This window comes from Astyanax mexicanus, chromosome 18 (assembly GCF_023375975.1).
Source record: "Astyanax mexicanus isolate ESR-SI-001 chromosome 18, AstMex3_surface, whole genome shotgun sequence".
Lineage (NCBI taxonomy): Eukaryota > Metazoa > Chordata > Actinopteri > Characiformes > Acestrorhamphidae > Astyanax > Astyanax mexicanus.
The window spans coordinates 42,973,328-42,993,385 of NC_064425.1; the positions used below are offsets into that span (position 1 = coordinate 42,973,328).

The following is a 20,058-nucleotide window of genomic DNA, read 5'->3' on the forward strand; positions in this document are numbered from 1 at the left end:
GAGCGTCTCTAGAACAGTGCCTTTTTAGAACAGATCATTTTGATCAGAGATCAGAGTTGCTATAGATTAACATACAATACCAGTTGAAAGTTTGGACAATAATGTTCCAAAAAAAAAATGTCCGCATTGTAAATTAAGATTTAATTATAAAGAAACACATACGGGATTATTTCATGAACAAAAAAGGTGTTAAACAAACCAGAATTTGTATGTGAGTATGCATACGACTAAAAGGTGTGCGTAAGGAGTATAACAACTGTGTGAGAGTAGTAAAACAAGTGAGTGAGGAGTGCAATGAGGGGGTGTGAGGAATGAAAAATGTGTCATTAATGTAGGGAGTGTGTGCGATAAGTGTAAAGTGTGTCTCTGTAGTGTAAAGGTTTGTTTGTGTATCTGTGGGTCTGCGAAGTGAAGGTGTGTGTCAAAAGCGTTCGTGAAGGTGAGGAGTGTAAAAAATGTGTGAGGAGTGAAAGTGTAAAGTGTGAATCAGACGTGTGAAGTTCTATTTCACTATATATCACTTTCTCTCTCCTGTGAGAAATAGAATATTTTACAGTCTGTAATTAGGTGGTCAGGAGTGTGAAGTGCGTGTGTCAGGAGTGTGAAGTGTATATGTGGAGTGTAAAGTGTGTATTGGAAGTGTAACTTGTGTATGTTAAGTGTAAAGTGTGTATGTGAAGTGTGTAACTATTAATAAAAAGTGTGTGTCACAACTGATAGGTGTGAGTAAGGAGTGTATCGTGTGAGTGACAGATGTTTAAAGTGTGGAGTGTAAAGTGTGTATACATATATATAGTGTAAAGTGTGTATTAGAAGCGTAATCTATATGTGGAGTGTAAAATGTGTGTATCAGGAGTGTAAAGTGTGTATCAGGAGTGTAATAAGTGTGTATTAGGAGTGTAACGAGTGTGTTTTCTGTTTCAGGTCGTTTGAGGAAGATTACGAGACGGAGGAAATCTCGGTTCCGTCAGAGATCGGAAATAAAATGGACAAACTGATGATTTCTGATCTTACAGCGTGATCACCCATCAAACACACTCTCCAACCACAGCTTCCTCACTCTCTCTCTCACTCTCTCTCTCTCTCACTCTCTCTCTCTCTCTCTCACTCTTTCTCTCTATGAGAAACGGAACTTTTTTCTACGGTTCAGAATCAGTGTTTTTGTGAGTGATGATGATGAACAGCTCCTCCAGCGGCTTCATGTGCAATATGTCTTAACTGTAGTCCCGCCCACGGTGCCGGTCCGGTATGCTAATTAGTCCAGCACTGTGCTACTGACACTCATCATCCTAAAAGCTAACGGCTAACAGCTAACAGCTAGCCTCGTTATTAGAGGAGTTCAGAGAGCAGAGAGGAAGCCGAGTTTAGAGAAGCAGGTGAGTTACCTGTAGTCCGGTTCTGGTTTTATCTCAGGATCTCAGAGTTCTGATCCAAGATCCACACCTCTAAACTCTCCCCACACACCTTTCTCATTTTACCTGTCAATCACACACACGTGTTTCTCATCCTGATGTATTTTTGTATTTCCAATTATGTATATCATAAACTATATGAAAAACAATATGTCAATCAAAACAATTAATCTATACACCAAACTTCATTCTTTACACTTTAAATTTTAGGGTCAATGGGTGGAGCTAAACTAATGTAGACTGAATGAATCAGCTTAAACTAATGTAGACTGAATGGGTGGCGCTAAACTGATGTAGGCTTAATAGTGAGTGGGGCTAAACTGACATAGACTGAATGGGTGGGGCTAAGCTCATTTTGACTGAATGGGTGGGGCTAATTGTATGCAGACTGAATGGGTGGGGTTAAAGTGCTGAAGGCTGAATTGTTGGAGCTGAACTGACGTAGACTGAATAAGTGAGTTTAAACTGATGTAGACTTAATAGGTGGAGCTAAACTAATAGACTGAATGGGTGGGGCTAAGCTCATTTTGACTGAATGGGTGGGGCTAAAGTGCTGAAGGCTGAAAGGGTGGGGCTAAACTGAAGTAGACTAAATGGGTGGAGCTAAACTGCTGTAGGCTGGAAATAGGTGGAGCTAATCTGATGTACGCTGAATAAGTAAGCCTAAACTGATGTAGACTGAATGGGTGGGGATAAACTGCTTATGGCTAAATGGGTGGGGCTAAATGTACACAGAGCTGAATGTTTGTGCCTAAACTGCTGTAGAAGGAATTATGTTATATAATTATATATATATATATATGTGTAATATATTCAATAGGGGCATAATTTCATAATTAAGCAATAATACAGGAGTAGGGAGTGCTATTATGTTACAGCATAGTTCCATAATCACTGTTTACTGAAAGATTTTAAGTTAAAGAAGAGGAGAAAATACAGTTTAAATCGTTTCATTGCTGCTCTGTTTGTAGCTGTGCTGTTTGGCTTGTAAGCGCTGCATCGTTGATAGATTACCTGTACATGAAGGAGAGTAATACATGGAGAGCTTCGGTTACAGCGCATTACCGGCTGATTACGGCACTCATAGAATTCCTCTCAGCCAATCACACACTCAAGATTTACTGAAATGTTTGAGTTAAAACGCAAATTTCAGTACATCGATATTCCTCAGTATTCATTAATCACATTAATCAAAAACCTGATTAAAGAATACTTAAAAACTATAAATCCATCAAAGCACTTTTAATGCAGTGGAAGGAACTCAGTTCCTGATTCTGACTGTGGGAGGAGTAGAAAGAGATTCAGAGCGTGTGTTTTAGGGGGTGTGGCTATGGGCTTTGAGAGGTGGAGTCTTGGACCGGCACTGATTTCGCTCCACATGTCAAAATAAAAGTTCGGAGCTCATTACAGATAAAAAAAAAAAAAAACGACATAATTAAGACTTAAATTTCAGTGTTGCACATCAACCCCAAGGAGAGCTGGAACACTGTCAGTAACGTATTGCGTCTCCTTGTGGTCACTAGAGGTATTGCATGTTGAAACTTAATTTGTTGAGTTAATTTGCTTTTTGTTAAAAACGACAGAATTCAGACATTTCCATGTTCACTTCCTCCCTCACCCGGAAACGGAAACAGGACAATCTTAAACATTTCATCAGTGAATTACTGAGTTTCAGGCGTATTTGTATAAAAGCAGGCGGAGCCCAGTCTGGGGTTCTTCGTACAGAGAACGGTTCTAGGTTGGAGTGTAGGAACTCTAGCTGAAGCTGAACGGAACGTAGTGTGCACCAGTGTTCAGGAGTGATGTTCCCTGTATAAAAGTGTGAATAGTGAGTGATGAAGGTGTTATTTATTCGCTGTGAGATCAGTGTGGGCGGGGTTTTTGTGTTTATTTATAGCTATTATTTCTCCGATCTTTAAAGCGATAGTCTGATTTATGGTTGTCCCCTGAATCGGTAAACATGGACTGAAGGACGAAGCTAAGCTAAACCCGGAATTCTCTCTGTAGTTTAGCTTCCTGAATAAAACAAAGTTTCACAAACATGCGTCAGTTAGCATAATGCTAATTGGTGGGGTTTAAGCTACCACTACTTTCAGCTACTTTTAGCTACATCAGATCTAAAGCTTCTGTAGGAAAGTAGAGAAGAAAACATAGAAACATTAGGAAACAGATAATAAAATAAAAATGACCATGTGTTAAAAATGTATTAATTAAACAATATATAATATATAACAATATATATAAAAGTGAAGGAAGAATGATCGCCGGACGCTCTGGCGGCTCCCTGATGGATGTTGTTCTGTTAACCAGACTGCTAAACTGCTAAATGGCTAAACTGTAAATTATCCCACAACAAAATAACTAGTAATAAGTTTCCTCCAATTAAAATATCATAAAATTTCATAAAATAGATATATAAACTAAATATAATAATAACTATAACTAAAATACTTTTTTTTTTTAAATTTAATCTACGTAAGCTTAAATGAATTGATTTTATTTATGGATCGGTTTCTATTAATCAGTCCATAGATAGACAGATAGACAGATAGATATAGATTATATTGATTATATTAGATTGATGACTTACTTTTTTTTAAAGTGCGTGTCGGGTCACATACTCTCTCTCACACTGTCCGGTCTGGTCCAGCGCTGCCGTGTGTTGACTGTACTGTATCTTTGGTTTCTGTAATTAGTGTAATATATTTATATATGTGGAGTGTTCTGTCCTGTAGTGCAGTTCTGTTAGTCCAGCTGTTTCTAAACGTTTCTATATCCTCTGTAAATGTCTGTATTTTATTTTATTTTATTTTATTTTATTTTATTTTATTTTATTTGAATCTGAGCTCTGCCACTGAGTGGCGGGGAGTTTAAAATTGTGCTAAACAGAATATTAATCTGTAATCTGAACTACAGTGTTAGAATGATGTGTGTCGTAGAGCTGAGGTGAAGTAAGATGACAATCAGCCATCATCAGAGGAGTGACAGAGCAATAAACCTGCTGTAGTGTTTTTAGTGTTTTTAATCAGAGCTGTTGGACGTAGAGCTTAAAAAAAAAAGAGATGAGCAGCCTCTCACCAGGACACTCCTGTCGTTAACACGTCTACAAGTCTATGCAAATCCAGTCTGTACAGAGATTGGCAGCTACGGGAGCTGCCAAACACCAGACAACCTGTTCGTGTGAAACTCTTGTATTTTATTTGTGAGTTTTATATCATATAAATGTATTTTCACCTTTTATTTCTCTGATCTGATGAATGTCTCGCTTGCAGAAGATTTAAAAACAAAAACAAAAAAACGATGTGAGGAGAACATCATCTCTCTCTCTCTCTCTCTCCCGCTCTGAGGAGATGCTTCATGTATTCGCATGACTTTATTTTTTTCTTTTGAGAATTTCTGAAAACCAATAAAAAGGTTTAAAGCTGTTTATTTCAACGCAGAATTCCCCGCCGTCTCTGTCTCGCTTTGTTTTTTTAACTAAAACTTTCGATTTTAGGATATCAAATGGATAAGCTTTCTTTTTCTTTTTTTTTTTATTTCAATTTTTTTCCATTTTCTTCCCAATTTACACGGCCAATTACCCAACCCACTCATTAGGACTCCCACTATCACTAGTGATGCTCCAACACACCAGGAGTGTGAAGACTAACACATGCTTCTAAGACTAACACAAGTATCTTCCAAAGAAATAAACACCATGAGTTACTAAACTGTCTAAAAGTTAATTTATTAGACATTCATTAATAATAAGTATTTCAAAATGATGAATGAGACTACATTAAAATTTATTTTAAATTTGTAATTTTTTTTTAATTGATTTATGATTTTTTGCATTGATGAATATAAATCAGGCCTCATTTTCTCACTGTTAAAATACTGTATATCAGTATTTATTGTAATAAAGTGCAGTTATTGAGTTTCTTTACACTGAATCCAGCATTAAATACTAACATTTCATTTTTGAATTAAATCACTTTGTTACATTTTTTAACACGTTAACTTTTTTTTTTTTTTTTTTTGCCAAAAAACACCACCTTTAACTGATTACATACAAACAACCCAGCCAAGCCATACTGTCCATACTGTCATGCAAAAAACTTGTATCTTATCCATTTCTGTTATTTGTTTGCGGCTAAAGTTCAACTTGCCATTGATATAACAATCAAATTTTATAATGACTGGACCTGTAGATTGCTCCAAAATATGTTGGAATTCCATCTTTTTTTTTTTTTTTTTTACAATGACTTACATTAAAATTTAAGAAGGTTTTCTTTAATCCTCCTGTAAAGACATTGTTTTTTTTAGATACATGGCTTTTGCTTGACAGTAACAATATACTTGGCGTAAACCCATTTCAGAGTATAATCCATAGTTAAAGTCATGTATACAGGCATGCATGGTCCCTTTAGTATAACAGGCAAAGGGGGTTACAGTATATCCGCCTCGTCTCTCTCTCTCCATCAGGCCGTAGAGACTCACCGTGGTTAAAATGTGCTGTTTGCTGTGCTGTGTTTATTGCATCCGTTACACTCAAGGCAAAAGTGGTTTAGCTTTAATAGCAGCTTAGCAATGATTAGTGTAATCATCACAATCATTGAGTTTGATTGTCCAGATGTTCATCTTTGACCCTATCAGTCCACGATGCTCTGAGGAGTGATGTCTACAGTATCGTGTGCGCACATTAAAACAGGTCACACATGCATGAAGACTTAAGCCCTATCTGGACGGGATTTGTTTCTTATGGGGTTCTGGGGTAATTTTATTCCTGTCGGGAACAACCATGTATGTTTTTTTTTTTTTTCTCAGACGTCCTCTGAGAAAATTACAGGCTGAATTATCTACTGTTTTTCTCTGAACTCCGTGGTCCTCTGGTAATTTTAGGCCCCGTCCACACGAAGCGGATATTTTTAAAAACTGAGGTTTTTGTCTCCGTTTTTAAAAATGTCTTCGTCCACACGAGCAGCGTTTTCAGAAATATCCCCGTCCACACGGAAACGCTATACCACTCAAAAACGCTGAAATGAACAGCGATTCTCTAGACATTTGGACGTTTTCTCGTCATTCCTCAGCAAAAACTACATATTTTTTAAATTGTCCAACCATTTTGTCAAATTACGTCCGGTCAGGAGGATCGGAAAAAAATGCACACAGCGCATTTTAGTGACGTCTAAAACACTTAAAAATGCTTAATGTGGGGTTTCTTTTCACTGGAGTCTGTTATAAAGACGAATCTTAAGTGACCGAAAACGCCATTTTCGTGTGGACGGAAGGCCAAAACGGAGACAAAAACCTTCCTTTTCAAAAAAAACCCAGGTTCGTTTGGACGGGGCCTTAGTCCCGTCCGGATCCACATCTCTGAGTTTTGTCTCCTTGCGTTTAATAAAATACTGTAGCTGTTTGTCCACTGCCGCGCACCGTAATTACACTTTGGGCGCGTGTTTCCACGGAGATCCATGTTAAAAACACAACAGCGAGTGGAAATGGAGGAGCTACTGAACACCGCGATGTTGTGTGATTTAATTTTTTTTCATTACTTAAGATGAAAATTCTAGATCCCTCCATGACTTCATGATGATGATTTCATATTTTCCTCAATGTTGATCCAAACTAGTTTGACAATTATTTATAATTTTTTGGGGGGAATCTAAATTAAATATAACCCACACATCAATCATGTCGCAGGTTAACATTCTTAGCAATACCAGTTGATAAATAGGTAACAACACATTATCTGATTATCTATTTTGCACGGCTACAGATGTCTACAGAATGAAGTTGGACAGTATCATGTGTATGACTGAGACACTAATAAATACAAGTGATAATAAACTCTATAATAATAATACTACTGTATTTACTATGGTTGCAGATTGGCCACCTTGAATTCTGGACTCAAGGTTGACGAAACTCTTTTCCACTTTCTAAATAAGAAGTATGACTTGTGTACGGGTGTTGTGCCGAATTCTGCACCCCCGCCAGGAAAAGCACCCCCTCTCAAAGCGTATTTCTTTAGTAAAGTTAAAACGCTTTTATCAAGAAGACGATGCAGACAATGCGTACGTGTTGGCGAGAGGAGATGCTTTTCCTGGCGGGGGTGCAGTTTTCGGGCACTACTATGGTGCCAAATTCAGCACTCCCACCAGGAAAAGCACCCCCTCTCGGGAGAGGCTGCAGGGGACATTTCTTTTTCCTTATTTCTTAAGAGTCAGCATAGCTTAGAACAGCATCTTGGGTATTTTCCTTCTCTAAAAAAAGTTAAAGCCAAGAAGACGTATGTACACGCTCCCGAGAGGAGGTGCTTTTCATGGCGGGGGTGCAGATTTCGGCACTACTATGGGGCTGAATTCAGCACCCCCACCAGGAAATGCACCCCCTCTCAGGAGAGGCTGCAGGTGACGTTTCTTTTTCCTTATTTCTTAAGAGTCAGCACAGCTTAGAACAGCATCCTGGGTATTTTCCTTCTCTAAAAAAAGTTAAAGCCAAGAAGACGTATGTACACGCTCCCGAGAGGAGGTGCTTTTCATGGCGGGGGTGCAGATTTCGGTACAATAAGGGCGCTCCGGTTAAAATGTCCTGCTTGGAACATATTTAAATGGGATGCAGCATGACCCACCTGCCCACCTGGCTCAGGTATATTCTATTGATCGTTTAATATTTTGGCTCATTGGTTTGCATACAGTAATTTTATAAAACAGTCTGAAATGGGAAAGATGGACACACACTCTCTCGTTCTCTCAGTCCATCTTTTTGCTCTCCACTTCCCTTGTTGCTTTTTGGCTTCTGCTGGAGCGTAGCACTTTGAGGCAGCCCCGGAGGATCTTGCGCATCCATAAGATGTTCATGACGTCCAGGCAGAGGCTGCAGAGGATCCAGGCACTGCGGGCCCCCAGCGGGAGCCTATAGAAAGCTTCGGTCCCGTACACAGAGTACACATCGCGGTAATAGAACGGAATGACTGCGATCCTCACCACGAAAAAGGATAAGGCCATGGCTACGCCATTGAAGAGGCAGGGCTTGGAATACTTGTGGTAGCCCAGCACGTGAAAAAACCATCTGAAACACATCATGTGGGGGAGAAGAACAGAATGAACAGATGACCTTGAATAGTTAAAAACAGCTGCATTCAGAAAGTAGTATCAGATTGCAATGCTTTTCGGACGGAAGATATGTAGACTGATATGAGCAACTCTTGGTCATAGTTATTGAGACACATACAGAAGTATTGTAGGTATCAAACTGTATTTTTCGAAACTATAAAGGTTCCTTAGTGTAGCGCTTTCGGGCAGCATTAGCTGCTAGCGGTTAATCTGGAAATCTAAGCTTACTTAGATTACTTACTTATTACAGTTTTGTTTACTTACCTTAGCATTTCTGAAATAGAAGAAAAACATTGTGACACCCCTTTTCCTTACTAGTGTCGCATAAAATGTTCCTTATAATCTGGTGCACCTTATAGTGTATATAAAACTGTAATTCTTCAAAAAAATATTTCAGATTTCTTTTAAGGTCAAAAAAGCGGTGGATGTTAATCCACACAGATTTCTCTCATGAAGTAAAGCGCTTATGTTTATTTAAAGTAAGCTTAGATTTCCATATTAACCGTTAGCAGCTAATGCCGCCCGACAGCGCTACACTGAAGTACACTAGCGGTTAGTCCCATGTAGCTTGTTTTGCCTTGTTTTTGCATTTCCTAAAATGTCTTTTTAAACACTATGCTTTAAATTTCATATCAAGGCTAACATATTAGGGGGACCTATCCTCCTTTGGTCAAACAACTTCCCAGACTAAATAAATGTTTAAAAATCCTTATACATCCACATGGGTGTCATATATTCATGGGGAATATTCATAATGTATTGTTCCTGGTAACCTTTATCTCCTCACAGAATTGCACTGCAATCAAACACATTTTTTTGGATGATGAGAGTATTATAGAAAGTGCTTACCGCTGGTTCACAAACGGGGTGGATAACTCGGAGAGCAGGCGGAAATTTGCAAAGTAGGGCAACAATCCCTGACTCTGAAAGGAAAAACACGTCATGATCTTTTTTTTTTTAATTTACAGTATATTGGCAAAAGTATTGGGACACCTCAATCATTGTGAATATTAATAATCATAATAAAAAAACAGGGACACTATGGTTGAAAAAGCCAAGATCATTAATGATAAAGTGCCCAGTTAGATGTTCCTCTAATGGAGAAATAAATGCTCTTCCTGTGGATCAAGGTGGATGTAGTGCTGTAAAGGGTGTATAGGTGTTTGTACACAGTTGTGGACTCAGGCTATTTGAATGGCAGGGATAAAATAAAAAGGGCACCTTTTTTGCACTACATTAGGCCTGCATATTCCAGAGGGGTGTGGCTAAAGTTAAAAACATGAATGGATGGAATAGGTGTCCATTTATAAATGGGAATTATAATCAATAATAACAATTTATTTTGTGTTTTACTACAAATACAGTTTATCCCAATTTAACCTTTTACCTTAATTTTTGCACTTTAAGGCGCACTGGATTATAAGGCGCATTAAGTGACACTAGTAAGAAAAAGGGGTGTCGCCATGTGTCCTTCTAATTTAGCAGGTCTTGCCACTGGGAGTTAACTGGAAGTTAAGTAAAGCTAAGCTCAGTAAACAAAACTGTAATTCTTAAAAAAGATTTATTTTAAAGTCAAACGAGTGCTGGATGTTAATCTACAGAGATTTCTCTCCTGAAAACTGTTTATTTGGGTGAGTAAAGCACTTCTGTCTATTTAAAGTAAGCTTAGATTTCCAGATTTACACTAAGGATGGGTGCAGCAGCATTAGCATTAGCTACTGCGTGAGTAAATGCCATCCGACAGAGCTACACTGAGGAACCCTAAATGTTCCAGATAAGCCAGGGCAATATTAGCTAGCAGTTCATCCCATGTAGCTTGTTTTAACATAGTAAACGCAAAGACTACAGTCCGATAATGCTTGCCTCTGAATGGCGAAAGAGCTAGCGCTTAGCACGGTAGCAGTGCTAGCCGGGGTTAGCAGCAGGCTACAGGCCGATAATACTCACCTCTGAACGGCAGAAGAGCTATTGCTAAACACAGTTAGCGGCTAATGCTAATACTACTATTTTTTTAGCCGTTGCCCTTCAAACTACCTGAGTCTGCCCCTGCTGGAAATACTCCCACCAGCCTCTCTGGCATCAGCAATCACACCTTAAAACTTATTTATAACACATGTCTAATGCACAGAGCATTACGGGAATGGCTGAATGAAGCAGGATCTGAGTCTGCAGGTGCGTCTCTTTATCTACGAACTCACCAGAACATAGTAATAGGCATAAAGAGCAGCCAGGTGATGAATGACAAAGAACTTCTCCCCAATGATGTTCCAGTAAAAGACCATCAGCAGCAGATCTGAAAGACAGTGCAGTAACTCCTGAGCTCCAGACAAAGCAGAACACATGACATAAGTTTCTTTGAATAATGTTGTATATATATAGAATTAAGGTCATTCAACTGAAAAAATAATAATTATTGGTTCCCTTATTTATTTAAAAAACATCTTTTTTGAAGTTGATTTAACATGGAAGTCTCCCAATTAAAAATAGAAGTTTGGACACATCTTTTAATTCAATGTTTTAAAATTAATAATAATTCTATCCAGACTATGAAGGAACACATAAGGAATCATATAGAAGTATAAAAGTTAAAGTTAAACAAACCAAAATACTCTGGTATTTTAGGCTGGTAACTCTGGTGAACTTATCCTGTGCAACAGAGGAAACTCTTGCTCTTCCTTTCCTGTGGTGGTCCTGATTAGAGCCAGTTCCATCATTAAATTATGTTTAATGGTCTTTGTGACTGCTCTTAAGGAAACTTTCAAAGTTCTTGAAAAGTTTCAGATTGACTGACCTTCATTTCTTAAAGTATTTTTTTTTTCTTTAGTTGAGTTGAGTTGTTCTTGTCATAATCTGGATTCGAACATTACTCAAATAGAATAGAGCTATTCACTGTATACCTGTAACTCTACCTCTTCACTACTTTACTTTAACTGATGCTCTCAAACACTTTATTAAGAGACAAGAAATTCAAGTAATTAACTCCTGATTTGAGCTCAGCACAGCTGTTAACTGAAAGCCTGAATTCCAGGAGACTCTACCTCATAAAACTGACCATTCCTTTATAGTTTGAATAACTTCAGTATTAATCTATAATGCAGAACATTTTAAAATGATAAAAAATCTCTAAATATATGGTGTGTCCAAACATTTTACTGGTCTTGTACATATGAAGCTTCACTGAGGGAATCTGTAAAGGCCTCACCTGAGATGAGGTAGCCTGAGGTTATGCCCACGTTCAGTTTTACCAGCGTTGGGTCGCCCCTTTCATAAGAGAGGGATTAGAAGACAATGTTCAGAAGTGAAGAAGACTGAAAGAGCTCTACTGCTTTAAATCAGCCAACCAGAACACATTCTCACCAGACTGGGTCTCTCCTGGTAGCTTCATCAAACAGCAGTATGTAGAGACACAGCAGTCCCACCACCAAGGCGTGAATAGTGGATGGAACCCTGTGTGAAGAACGGCTGGAGAAAATCAGTTACATTTCTGAATTTTAAGCTAAAATTGATGCATATGATGATGCATTTACATTGTGATTGTGATTTTAAATAAAGCTTACTCTCCAGTACATTCATCTATGCATCCATCTATCCATCCAACCATCAAACAATTCATGTCACCATCCATCCATGCATCCATTAATCTAGCCATCCATTCATTAATCTAGCCATCCATTCATTAATCTAGCCATCCATCCATTAATCTAGCCATCCATGCATTAATCTAGCCATCCTTCCATTAATCTAGCCATCCTTCCATTAATCCAGCCATCCATTCATTAATCTAGCCATCCTTCCATTATTCTAGCCATCCATCCATTAATCTAGCCATCCATTCATTAATCTAGCCATCCATCCATTAATCTAGCCATCCATCCATTAATCTAGCCATCCATCCATTCATCTAGCCATCCTTCCATTAATCTAGCCATCCATCCATTAATCCAGCCATCCATTCATTAATCTAGCCATCCATTCATTAATCTAGCCATCCATCCATTAATCTAGCCATCCATCCATTAATCTAGCCATCCATCTATTCATCTAGCCACCCATCCATTCATCTAGCCATCCTTCCATTAATCTAGCCATCCATGCATTAATCTAGCCATCCATTCATTAATCTAGCCATCCATCCATTAATCTAGCCATCCATTCATTAATCTAGCCATCCTTCCATTATTCTAGCCATCCATCCATTAATCTAGCCATCCATTCATTAATCTAGCCATCCATCCATTAATCTAGCCATCCATCCATTAATCTAGCCATCCATCCATTCATCTAGCCATCCTTCCATTAATCTAGCCATCCATTCATTAATCTAGCCATCCTTCCATTATTCTAGCCATCCATCCATTAATCTAGCCATCCATTCATTAATCCATCCATGCATCCATTAATCTAGCCATCCATTCATTAATCTAGCCATCCATTCATTAATCTAGCCATCCATCCATTAATCTAGCCATCCATGCATTAATCTAGCCATCCTTCCATTAATCTAGCCATCCTTCCATTAATCCAGCCATCCATTCATTAATCTAGCCATCCTTCCATTATTCTAGCCATCCATCCATTAATCTAGCCATCCATTCATTAATCTAGCCATCCATCCATTAATCTAGCCACCCATCCATTAATCTAGCCATCCATCCATTCATCTAGCCATCCTTCCATTAATCTAGCCATCCATCCATTAATCCAGCCATCCATTCATTAATCTAGCCATCCATTCATTAATCTAGCCATCCATCCATTAATCTAGCCATCCATCCATTAATCTAGCCATCCATCCATTAATCTAGCCATCCATCTATTCATCTAGCCACCCATCCATTCATCTAGCCATCCTTCCATTAATCTAGCCATCCATGCATTAATCTAGCCATCCATTCATTAATCTAGCCATCCATCCATTAATCTAGCCATCCATTCATTAATCTAGCCATCCTTCCATTATTCTAGCCATCCATCCATTAATCTAGCCATCCATTCATTAATCTAGCCATCCATCCATTAATCTAGCCATCCATCCATTAATCTAGCCATCCATCCATTCATCTAGCCATCCTTCCATTAATCTAGCCATCCATTCATTAATCTAGCCATCCTTCCATTATTCTAGCCATCCATCCATTAATCTAGCCATCCATTCATTAATCTAGCCATCCATCCATTAATCTAGCCATCCATCCATTAATCTAGCCATCCATCCATTCATCTAGCCATCCTTCCATTAATCTAGCCATCCATCCATTAATCCAGCCATCCATTCATTAATCTAGCCATCCATTCATTAATCTAGCCATCCATCCATTAATCTAGCCATCCATCCATTAATCTAGCCATCCATCTATTCATCTAGCCACCCATCCATTCATCTAGCCATCCTTCCATTAATCTAGCCATCCATGCATTAATCTAGCCATCCATTCATTAATCTAGCCATCCATCCATTAATCTAGCCATCCATTCATTAATCTAGCCATCCTTCCATTATTCTAGCCATCCATTCATTAATCTAGCCATCCATCCATTAATCTAGCCATCCATCCATTAATCTAGCCATCCATCCATTCATCTAGCCATCCTTCCATTAATCTAGCCATCCATCCATTAATCCATCCATCCATTCATTAATCTAGCCATCCATTCATTAATCTAGCCATCCATCCATTAATCTAGCCATCCATCCATTAATCTAGCCATCCATCCATTAATCTAGCCATCCATCCATTAATCTAGCCATCCATCTATTCATCTAGCCACCCATCCATTCATCTAGCCATCCTTCCATTAATCTAGCCATCCATCCATTAATCTAGCCATCCATGCATTAATCTAGCCATCCATTCATTAATCTAGCCATCCATCCATTAATCTAGCCATCCATCCATTAATCTAGCCATCCATCCATTAATCTAGCCATCCATCTATTCATCTAGCCACCCATCCATTCATCTAGCCATCCTTCCATTAATCTAGCCATCCATCCATTAATCTAGCCATCCATGCATTAATCTAGCCATCCATTCATTAATCTAGCCATCCATCCATTAATCTAGCCATCCATTCATTAATCTAGCCATCCATCCATTAATCTAGCCATCCATGCATTAATCTAGCCATCCTTCCATTAATCTAGCCATCCATTCATTAATCTAGCCATCCATCCATTAATCTAGCCACCCATCCATTCATCTAGCCATCCTTCCATTAATCTAGCCATCCATCCATTAATCTAGCCATCCATCTATTCATCTAGCCACCCATCCATTCATCTAGCCATCCTTCCATTAATCTAGCCATCCATCCATTAATCTAGCCATCCATGCATTAATCTAGCCATCCATTCATTAATCTAGCCATCCATCCATTAATCTAGCCATCCATTCATTAATCTAGCCATCCATCCATTAATCTAGCCATCCATGCATTAATCTAGCCATCCTTCCATTAATCTAGCCATCCATTCATTAATCTAGCCATCCATCCATTAATCTAGCCACCCATCCATTCATCTAGCCATCCTTCCATTAATCTAGCCATCCTTCCATTAATCCAGCCATCCATTCATTAATCTAGCCATCCTTCCATTATTCTAGCCATCCATCCATTAATCTAGCCATCCATTCATTAATCTAGCCATCCATCCATCCATCCATCCATCCTTGTGTCTAAGGGAGAAGTCTGACAGTTGTAGTATTGGATGCTGGTGATCTTCAGGCCCTCAGGTAGCCCTGCATTAAAACCAGACTGTACTGATTCTGTACTGTAAATCTCTGCATGGGCAGACTTACTGAACACTTACAGAAATGATCTGGATCATGCAAAAAAAAAAAAAAGAAGCCATATGTAAACACCACCAAAACGCTGAGCTTTTTTAAAATGGACTAAGGCAGGATGGAAGCAGTTCTGTTGAGTTGAGTGGGTTACCTGGAGTTCCACTGTGTGCGCTGAGTGTAATTCAGCATGATGAAGGCTGGAGTGAGCCGCTCGGATAGCCAGGAGCTCCCTCTGTGAAACAGCCACTGGGAGGACACAAAGCTGCCCAGTGGAACAAGCAGGACCACCAGGCTCAGAGGCTCCATGGCCGGCTAGCCCTGCAGCGGTGGAGAGAGGCAGTGGTGAGAAACAAAGAGAATAAAGGATAAATACTGTCTGTATAAATCCACACAGCCCATCATACCCACTGCTGCCCGGTGCCGGAGTACCCGCTCTTCAGCCTGCGCTCTGTTACATCATTACTCCGCTGTTCTGTAACAGAAACTCCTCAGACTCCGGATCCAGGCTGGGGGAAAAGCTCCGGTCATCACCTGTGCTGCCGCAGTGCCACTCCACTGCCAAACGCCCGCCGAGGGGCTGCATTTGCATATCTGCTGATGACACAGCAGTGTAATCACACAGAGGTCAAGCAATTCTCAGATTGCTGTATCCATCTATTACACATCCAAACACATGCAGAAACACAGTCTGCCCCAGCACAGCTGACACAGTCACCGCCTATACACCCCTGCATCATAATTCAGCACACACACACACACACACACACACACACACACACACACACGCTCCACACACTGTGAACAGCTATTTATCAGCAGGAGGATGAATGACTGTTTGCAGATTCTCAGTGTAGAACATTTATAAAGATAGATAGATAACTATAATTACTACATAATAAAAATACTATTCCTACTACTGACAGTGTGATTACTGTAAACTACTGGTCACACACATGTTAATAAGCACTGTGTTTCTCCTTCTGTATGAAGCCCAGTCTGAACAGGCTGTGGTACAGAGGGAACAGAGGAACTGGACAGTGCAGGCAGATACTGGGGGAATGATACTCACACGTGAATGACCTTCAGCTTCAGACTCGGCTCGACCTTCAGCTTCAGACTCGGCTCCGGGAGAATTACTGCTGACATGCGTAACATAATAGGAGCAGAAACACACAGAGGAACCGCTCTCCTCATTCATTCCTACACGTTAGACTGGCAGAAAGCATGAAGCGATATGCAAATTAACTGTTACAACTTCCTTCCTCTACTGTCATCATGTGACCCACATGCACACAGTTCATAGTAGGGATGTGTAATGCTTGAAATGTGAAATGTGTAATATTAATAATAGTTTGTCGATAGATGAGATCAAAATAGTGTTATATATGGAGAAAGGAAAATCCTAGAAAATTCCAGCATAAAAACCTATACCATCTGTGAAACATGGTGGTGGAAGTATCATGTTTTGGGCCTGTTTGTTTAATTATTTTCACTTAATAAATAAATAATCAATACGCAATAAAAAAATAAACATTTAGGCATCCATATGGCTATACAGTACTCTTATTATGTACTTGGCAAAAAAAGTTATTTCGATTCTGAAACAGCCGATAGTGAGACAGAAATGCTTTGTAAAATTATTTTTTAATAATTGATCAATAAAAGTGACTTTTAGTAATATTTATCTGGTCAAAAAAAAACTCATTACATTAACTTATTACATTATCTGTTACACAAAGGTCACATTAATTATTTTCCTTTGAACAATATATTGTCCTATACATAATTGGGCTTAACAAATACTGCCATTAAATTATTATTATTATTATGTTTTATGCCATTAAGACATTGATCGTAAATTAGAATTAGCTTAGTTACATATGCAGTTATATAAGCAATTAACATTTTTATAAAAGCAATACATATTTACTTATTAAAATATTATTTACATAAATAAAAAACAGCATACGGTCACGCAGCCTTGTTCTCCTTCCACACTACCGGACTCCATTTCTCAGAATTCCGCTGGTTATGACATCAATAATAACCTTTCACCTTCACCCAATCGCGTTACGCTCCGACGCTCTGATTCACCTGTATTCTGAATTACTTCCGGTTCGTTCTTGTCTAGCTCCTGTATTTAAGGCATCCGTTTGTAAACAAACACCGCGAGGTATTGTCGACTCATGTTGCATACTAAGCGTTTTCCTATGTTCTGTTTTTGCTTTCTTGTTACGACCCTGTTTTCGGATTATCGGTTTATGTCTTTTGTTTTGCCCTTATTGGATTTGTTGTACGGTTGGACTGTTTCTCGGTTTCGAACTCGGACTGTATTTTTGACTACGTCTTCTGGTATCGGTGAGACCGCTGTTTGCCTGGCTTTCCTGTTAGCAGTATCTGTTAGCTTGCCTGCTAATAAACCTGTTTGTACTTTTAACTCGGCTCGCGTCACTCCTCTCTACCTGGCGTCACACATACTGGCTCATTAACAAAAACAGGTTCTCCTTAATAAATACAAAACAAAAACATAACAGGTAACAGGATCAAGGTCATGTCCATATATTGCACTAATTAAACGTTATAAAGATAATTCTCTACAGATGACTATTTTGGAATAATGAGATATTATATATCAGTAATGATTTATAAAAGAAGTAGTACACTTCTGAAATTCTAAGAGTAATGTTGAATAGAGTGCTAAATGTATTCTGAATGTAGTAAATTTAGCACTAACACACCACTAGATGGTGAGATTTCTCTACAGCACCCAATCCTGAAAAGCAAACTCCTAAGGAAGGATAACAGCACATAAAAAGTCTTATTAAACACTGTTTAATAAAATGTGGTGTAACTGAAACCATGAATTTTGTTTTAATACGTTTTAGTTGTCAATTTTAACTAAACTAAATGTAATGTTTCATTTATTCATTTTTTTTAGTTGTTATGATAATATATTAATGTGAAATACAGTTTATTAGAGCGATTCTTAATTTGTGGGTCAGCAATAATATAAATATATAATAAATAATTAATGCTCATCTGATTTTGTACTCATCTTTTGTAATATTTAATAATTTATACAACACTTTCAATACTCATATTAAACTTCAAAGTGCTTATAATAACTTAATAATTTAAAGCTTATAAATAATAAGCAATTATTAGAACGTTAAAATAGGTTTAAAACACACTGATGGAAAAAAAGACATGGGTAATAAGCTAAATCATTTTTTTGTGAAAAGTAAAAATGTAAATGTCACTAAAATGAAAATGGAATAAAAATTAAATCTGTTGTATGAAAATTTACTATCAATGAAAATAAAGTAGAGGAGGTCGTTTCCTAAAGGAAATGCATAGACTTATAGTGGGTCATCAACTGAATGTAAAATAAAATGTATTATTTTCTGTATATATATTTTTTCAGTTGGTATGCTAATATATATTAATGTGAAATACAGTTTATTGCAGCGATTCTTAATTGGTGGGTCAGGATCCAAAAGTGCTTTGCAGACACAATCTGGGCAGGTCATGGACAGCTTGTAAAAATTAAATACATAAAAAAATAATAGAAATATATAATAAATAATAAAAGCTCATCTGATTTTGTACTTGTCTTTTATATAGGTGAAAAAAGAGACAGAGAGTTTGTTACTAATATAATCTGAATGCAGAGATGAAAAATGAAATATACAATTTTGTGTCCTTTTATTTTGTGCAGTTTTTCTCCTCAGTTTTTTTTAATTGCTCTTAAATTCATTTTGCATGCATACCTATGTTTAAATAGGTTTGTTTAAGGCTAATTTTGAAAAATTTGTTTGGTTTGTATTCTATAAAAGTAGGTCACGACTTAATGATCATAAAAAAAGTGGTTCTCGGGTTAAGACCAGTTAAGAATCCCTGATTTATTGTAACTAAATATTGATATCGATTTACTGTCCAGTCTTATCTTTAAAGCATCACACAGCAGGAACTGATAATGCAAACTCAACAGAGGAGCAGATCTGACTGGTTTGGGCCAGTTTACAATGTAAACACTGGAACTGTAAACAACCGGATTCCAGAAAATTCTAAACCTTCAGTCTGACTGGGATAATTTTTCTCAGAAACACAGCATTTAACTCTAATCTACAGCGAAAAATACTGTTTTTTTTATTAATATGCATGTTCTTTAATTAAATAATGAATTAAACATAATTTTTACAACACTACTAATACTTTTTATTAAAATTAATACTAAAAATTATTAAAATACTTCTATTAAAAGGGCTGAAAGACATAATATTTCTAATGTTTCTTTAAAAAGTGAAAATGTAAATGTCAATAAAATTAAAATTAAAGGAAAATTAAATATATTGTATAAAATGTAACATAAATAAAAGTAAACTAGATGAGGTCCATTCCTGAAATAAATGTATAGGTTAATAGTGGGTCATCACTTCCAGGCAGATACTAGGCTAGGTTGCTGGGTGGTTGCTATGGTGTTGATATGTAGTTGGAAAGTGATTGCTAATTGTCTGGAAGGTGGCTGTTATGGTATCCAATGATGTTGCATGGTTAGTTAGTTAGTTAGTTTGCTGTATATGACATTCCTTGGAGGATAATATTGTGTTGCTGAGTCTTTGCTAGATGGTTGCTATGGTATCATATCATGCAGTGGCAGCATCAATATTTTAAGCATGTATAGCATGTACTAGTGCATCTCAAAAAAAATATATATATATAATTTAAGTTAAATAAATCCATAAATACTGCTGGAAAATGAAA

The 20,058-nt window shown here is 37.7% G+C and overlaps 2 protein-coding genes across 4 annotated transcripts in view; one reads left to right on the forward strand and one right to left on the reverse strand.

The window, feature by feature from the left end:
- The window catches only part of ppp2r3a (protein phosphatase 2, regulatory subunit B'', alpha), a 73,496-nt gene extending 68,642 nt beyond the window's left edge, over positions 1-4,854 (forward strand). For all 3 annotated transcript variants that reach the window (XM_022676398.2, XM_049466865.1, XM_022680882.2), the window contains one exon: positions 925-4,854. In XM_022676398.2, the coding sequence (XP_022532119.2) occupies positions 925-1,021 (97 nt within the window). In that variant the 3' untranslated portion in view covers positions 1,022-4,854. The remainder of the gene's footprint in view (positions 1-924) is intronic.
- A 3,184-nt stretch (positions 4,855-8,038) lies between these two features.
- si:dkey-10f21.4 (Transmembrane protein 56-B-like) lies at positions 8,039-16,886 on the reverse strand. The gene is made up of 8 exons (XM_022681507.2): positions 16,364-16,886; positions 15,699-15,885; positions 15,446-15,612; positions 11,867-11,956; positions 11,712-11,770; positions 10,708-10,802; positions 9,359-9,432; positions 8,039-8,465 (listed from the first exon to the last, which is right to left on the reverse strand). Exons 3-8 carry the CDS (start codon positions 15,598-15,600, stop codon positions 8,147-8,149), a joined length of 792 nt encoding a protein of 263 aa, XP_022537228.2. The 5' UTR covers positions 15,601-15,612; positions 15,699-15,885; positions 16,364-16,886; the 3' UTR covers positions 8,039-8,146.
- Between the last annotated feature and the right edge of the window lie 3,172 nt (positions 16,887-20,058).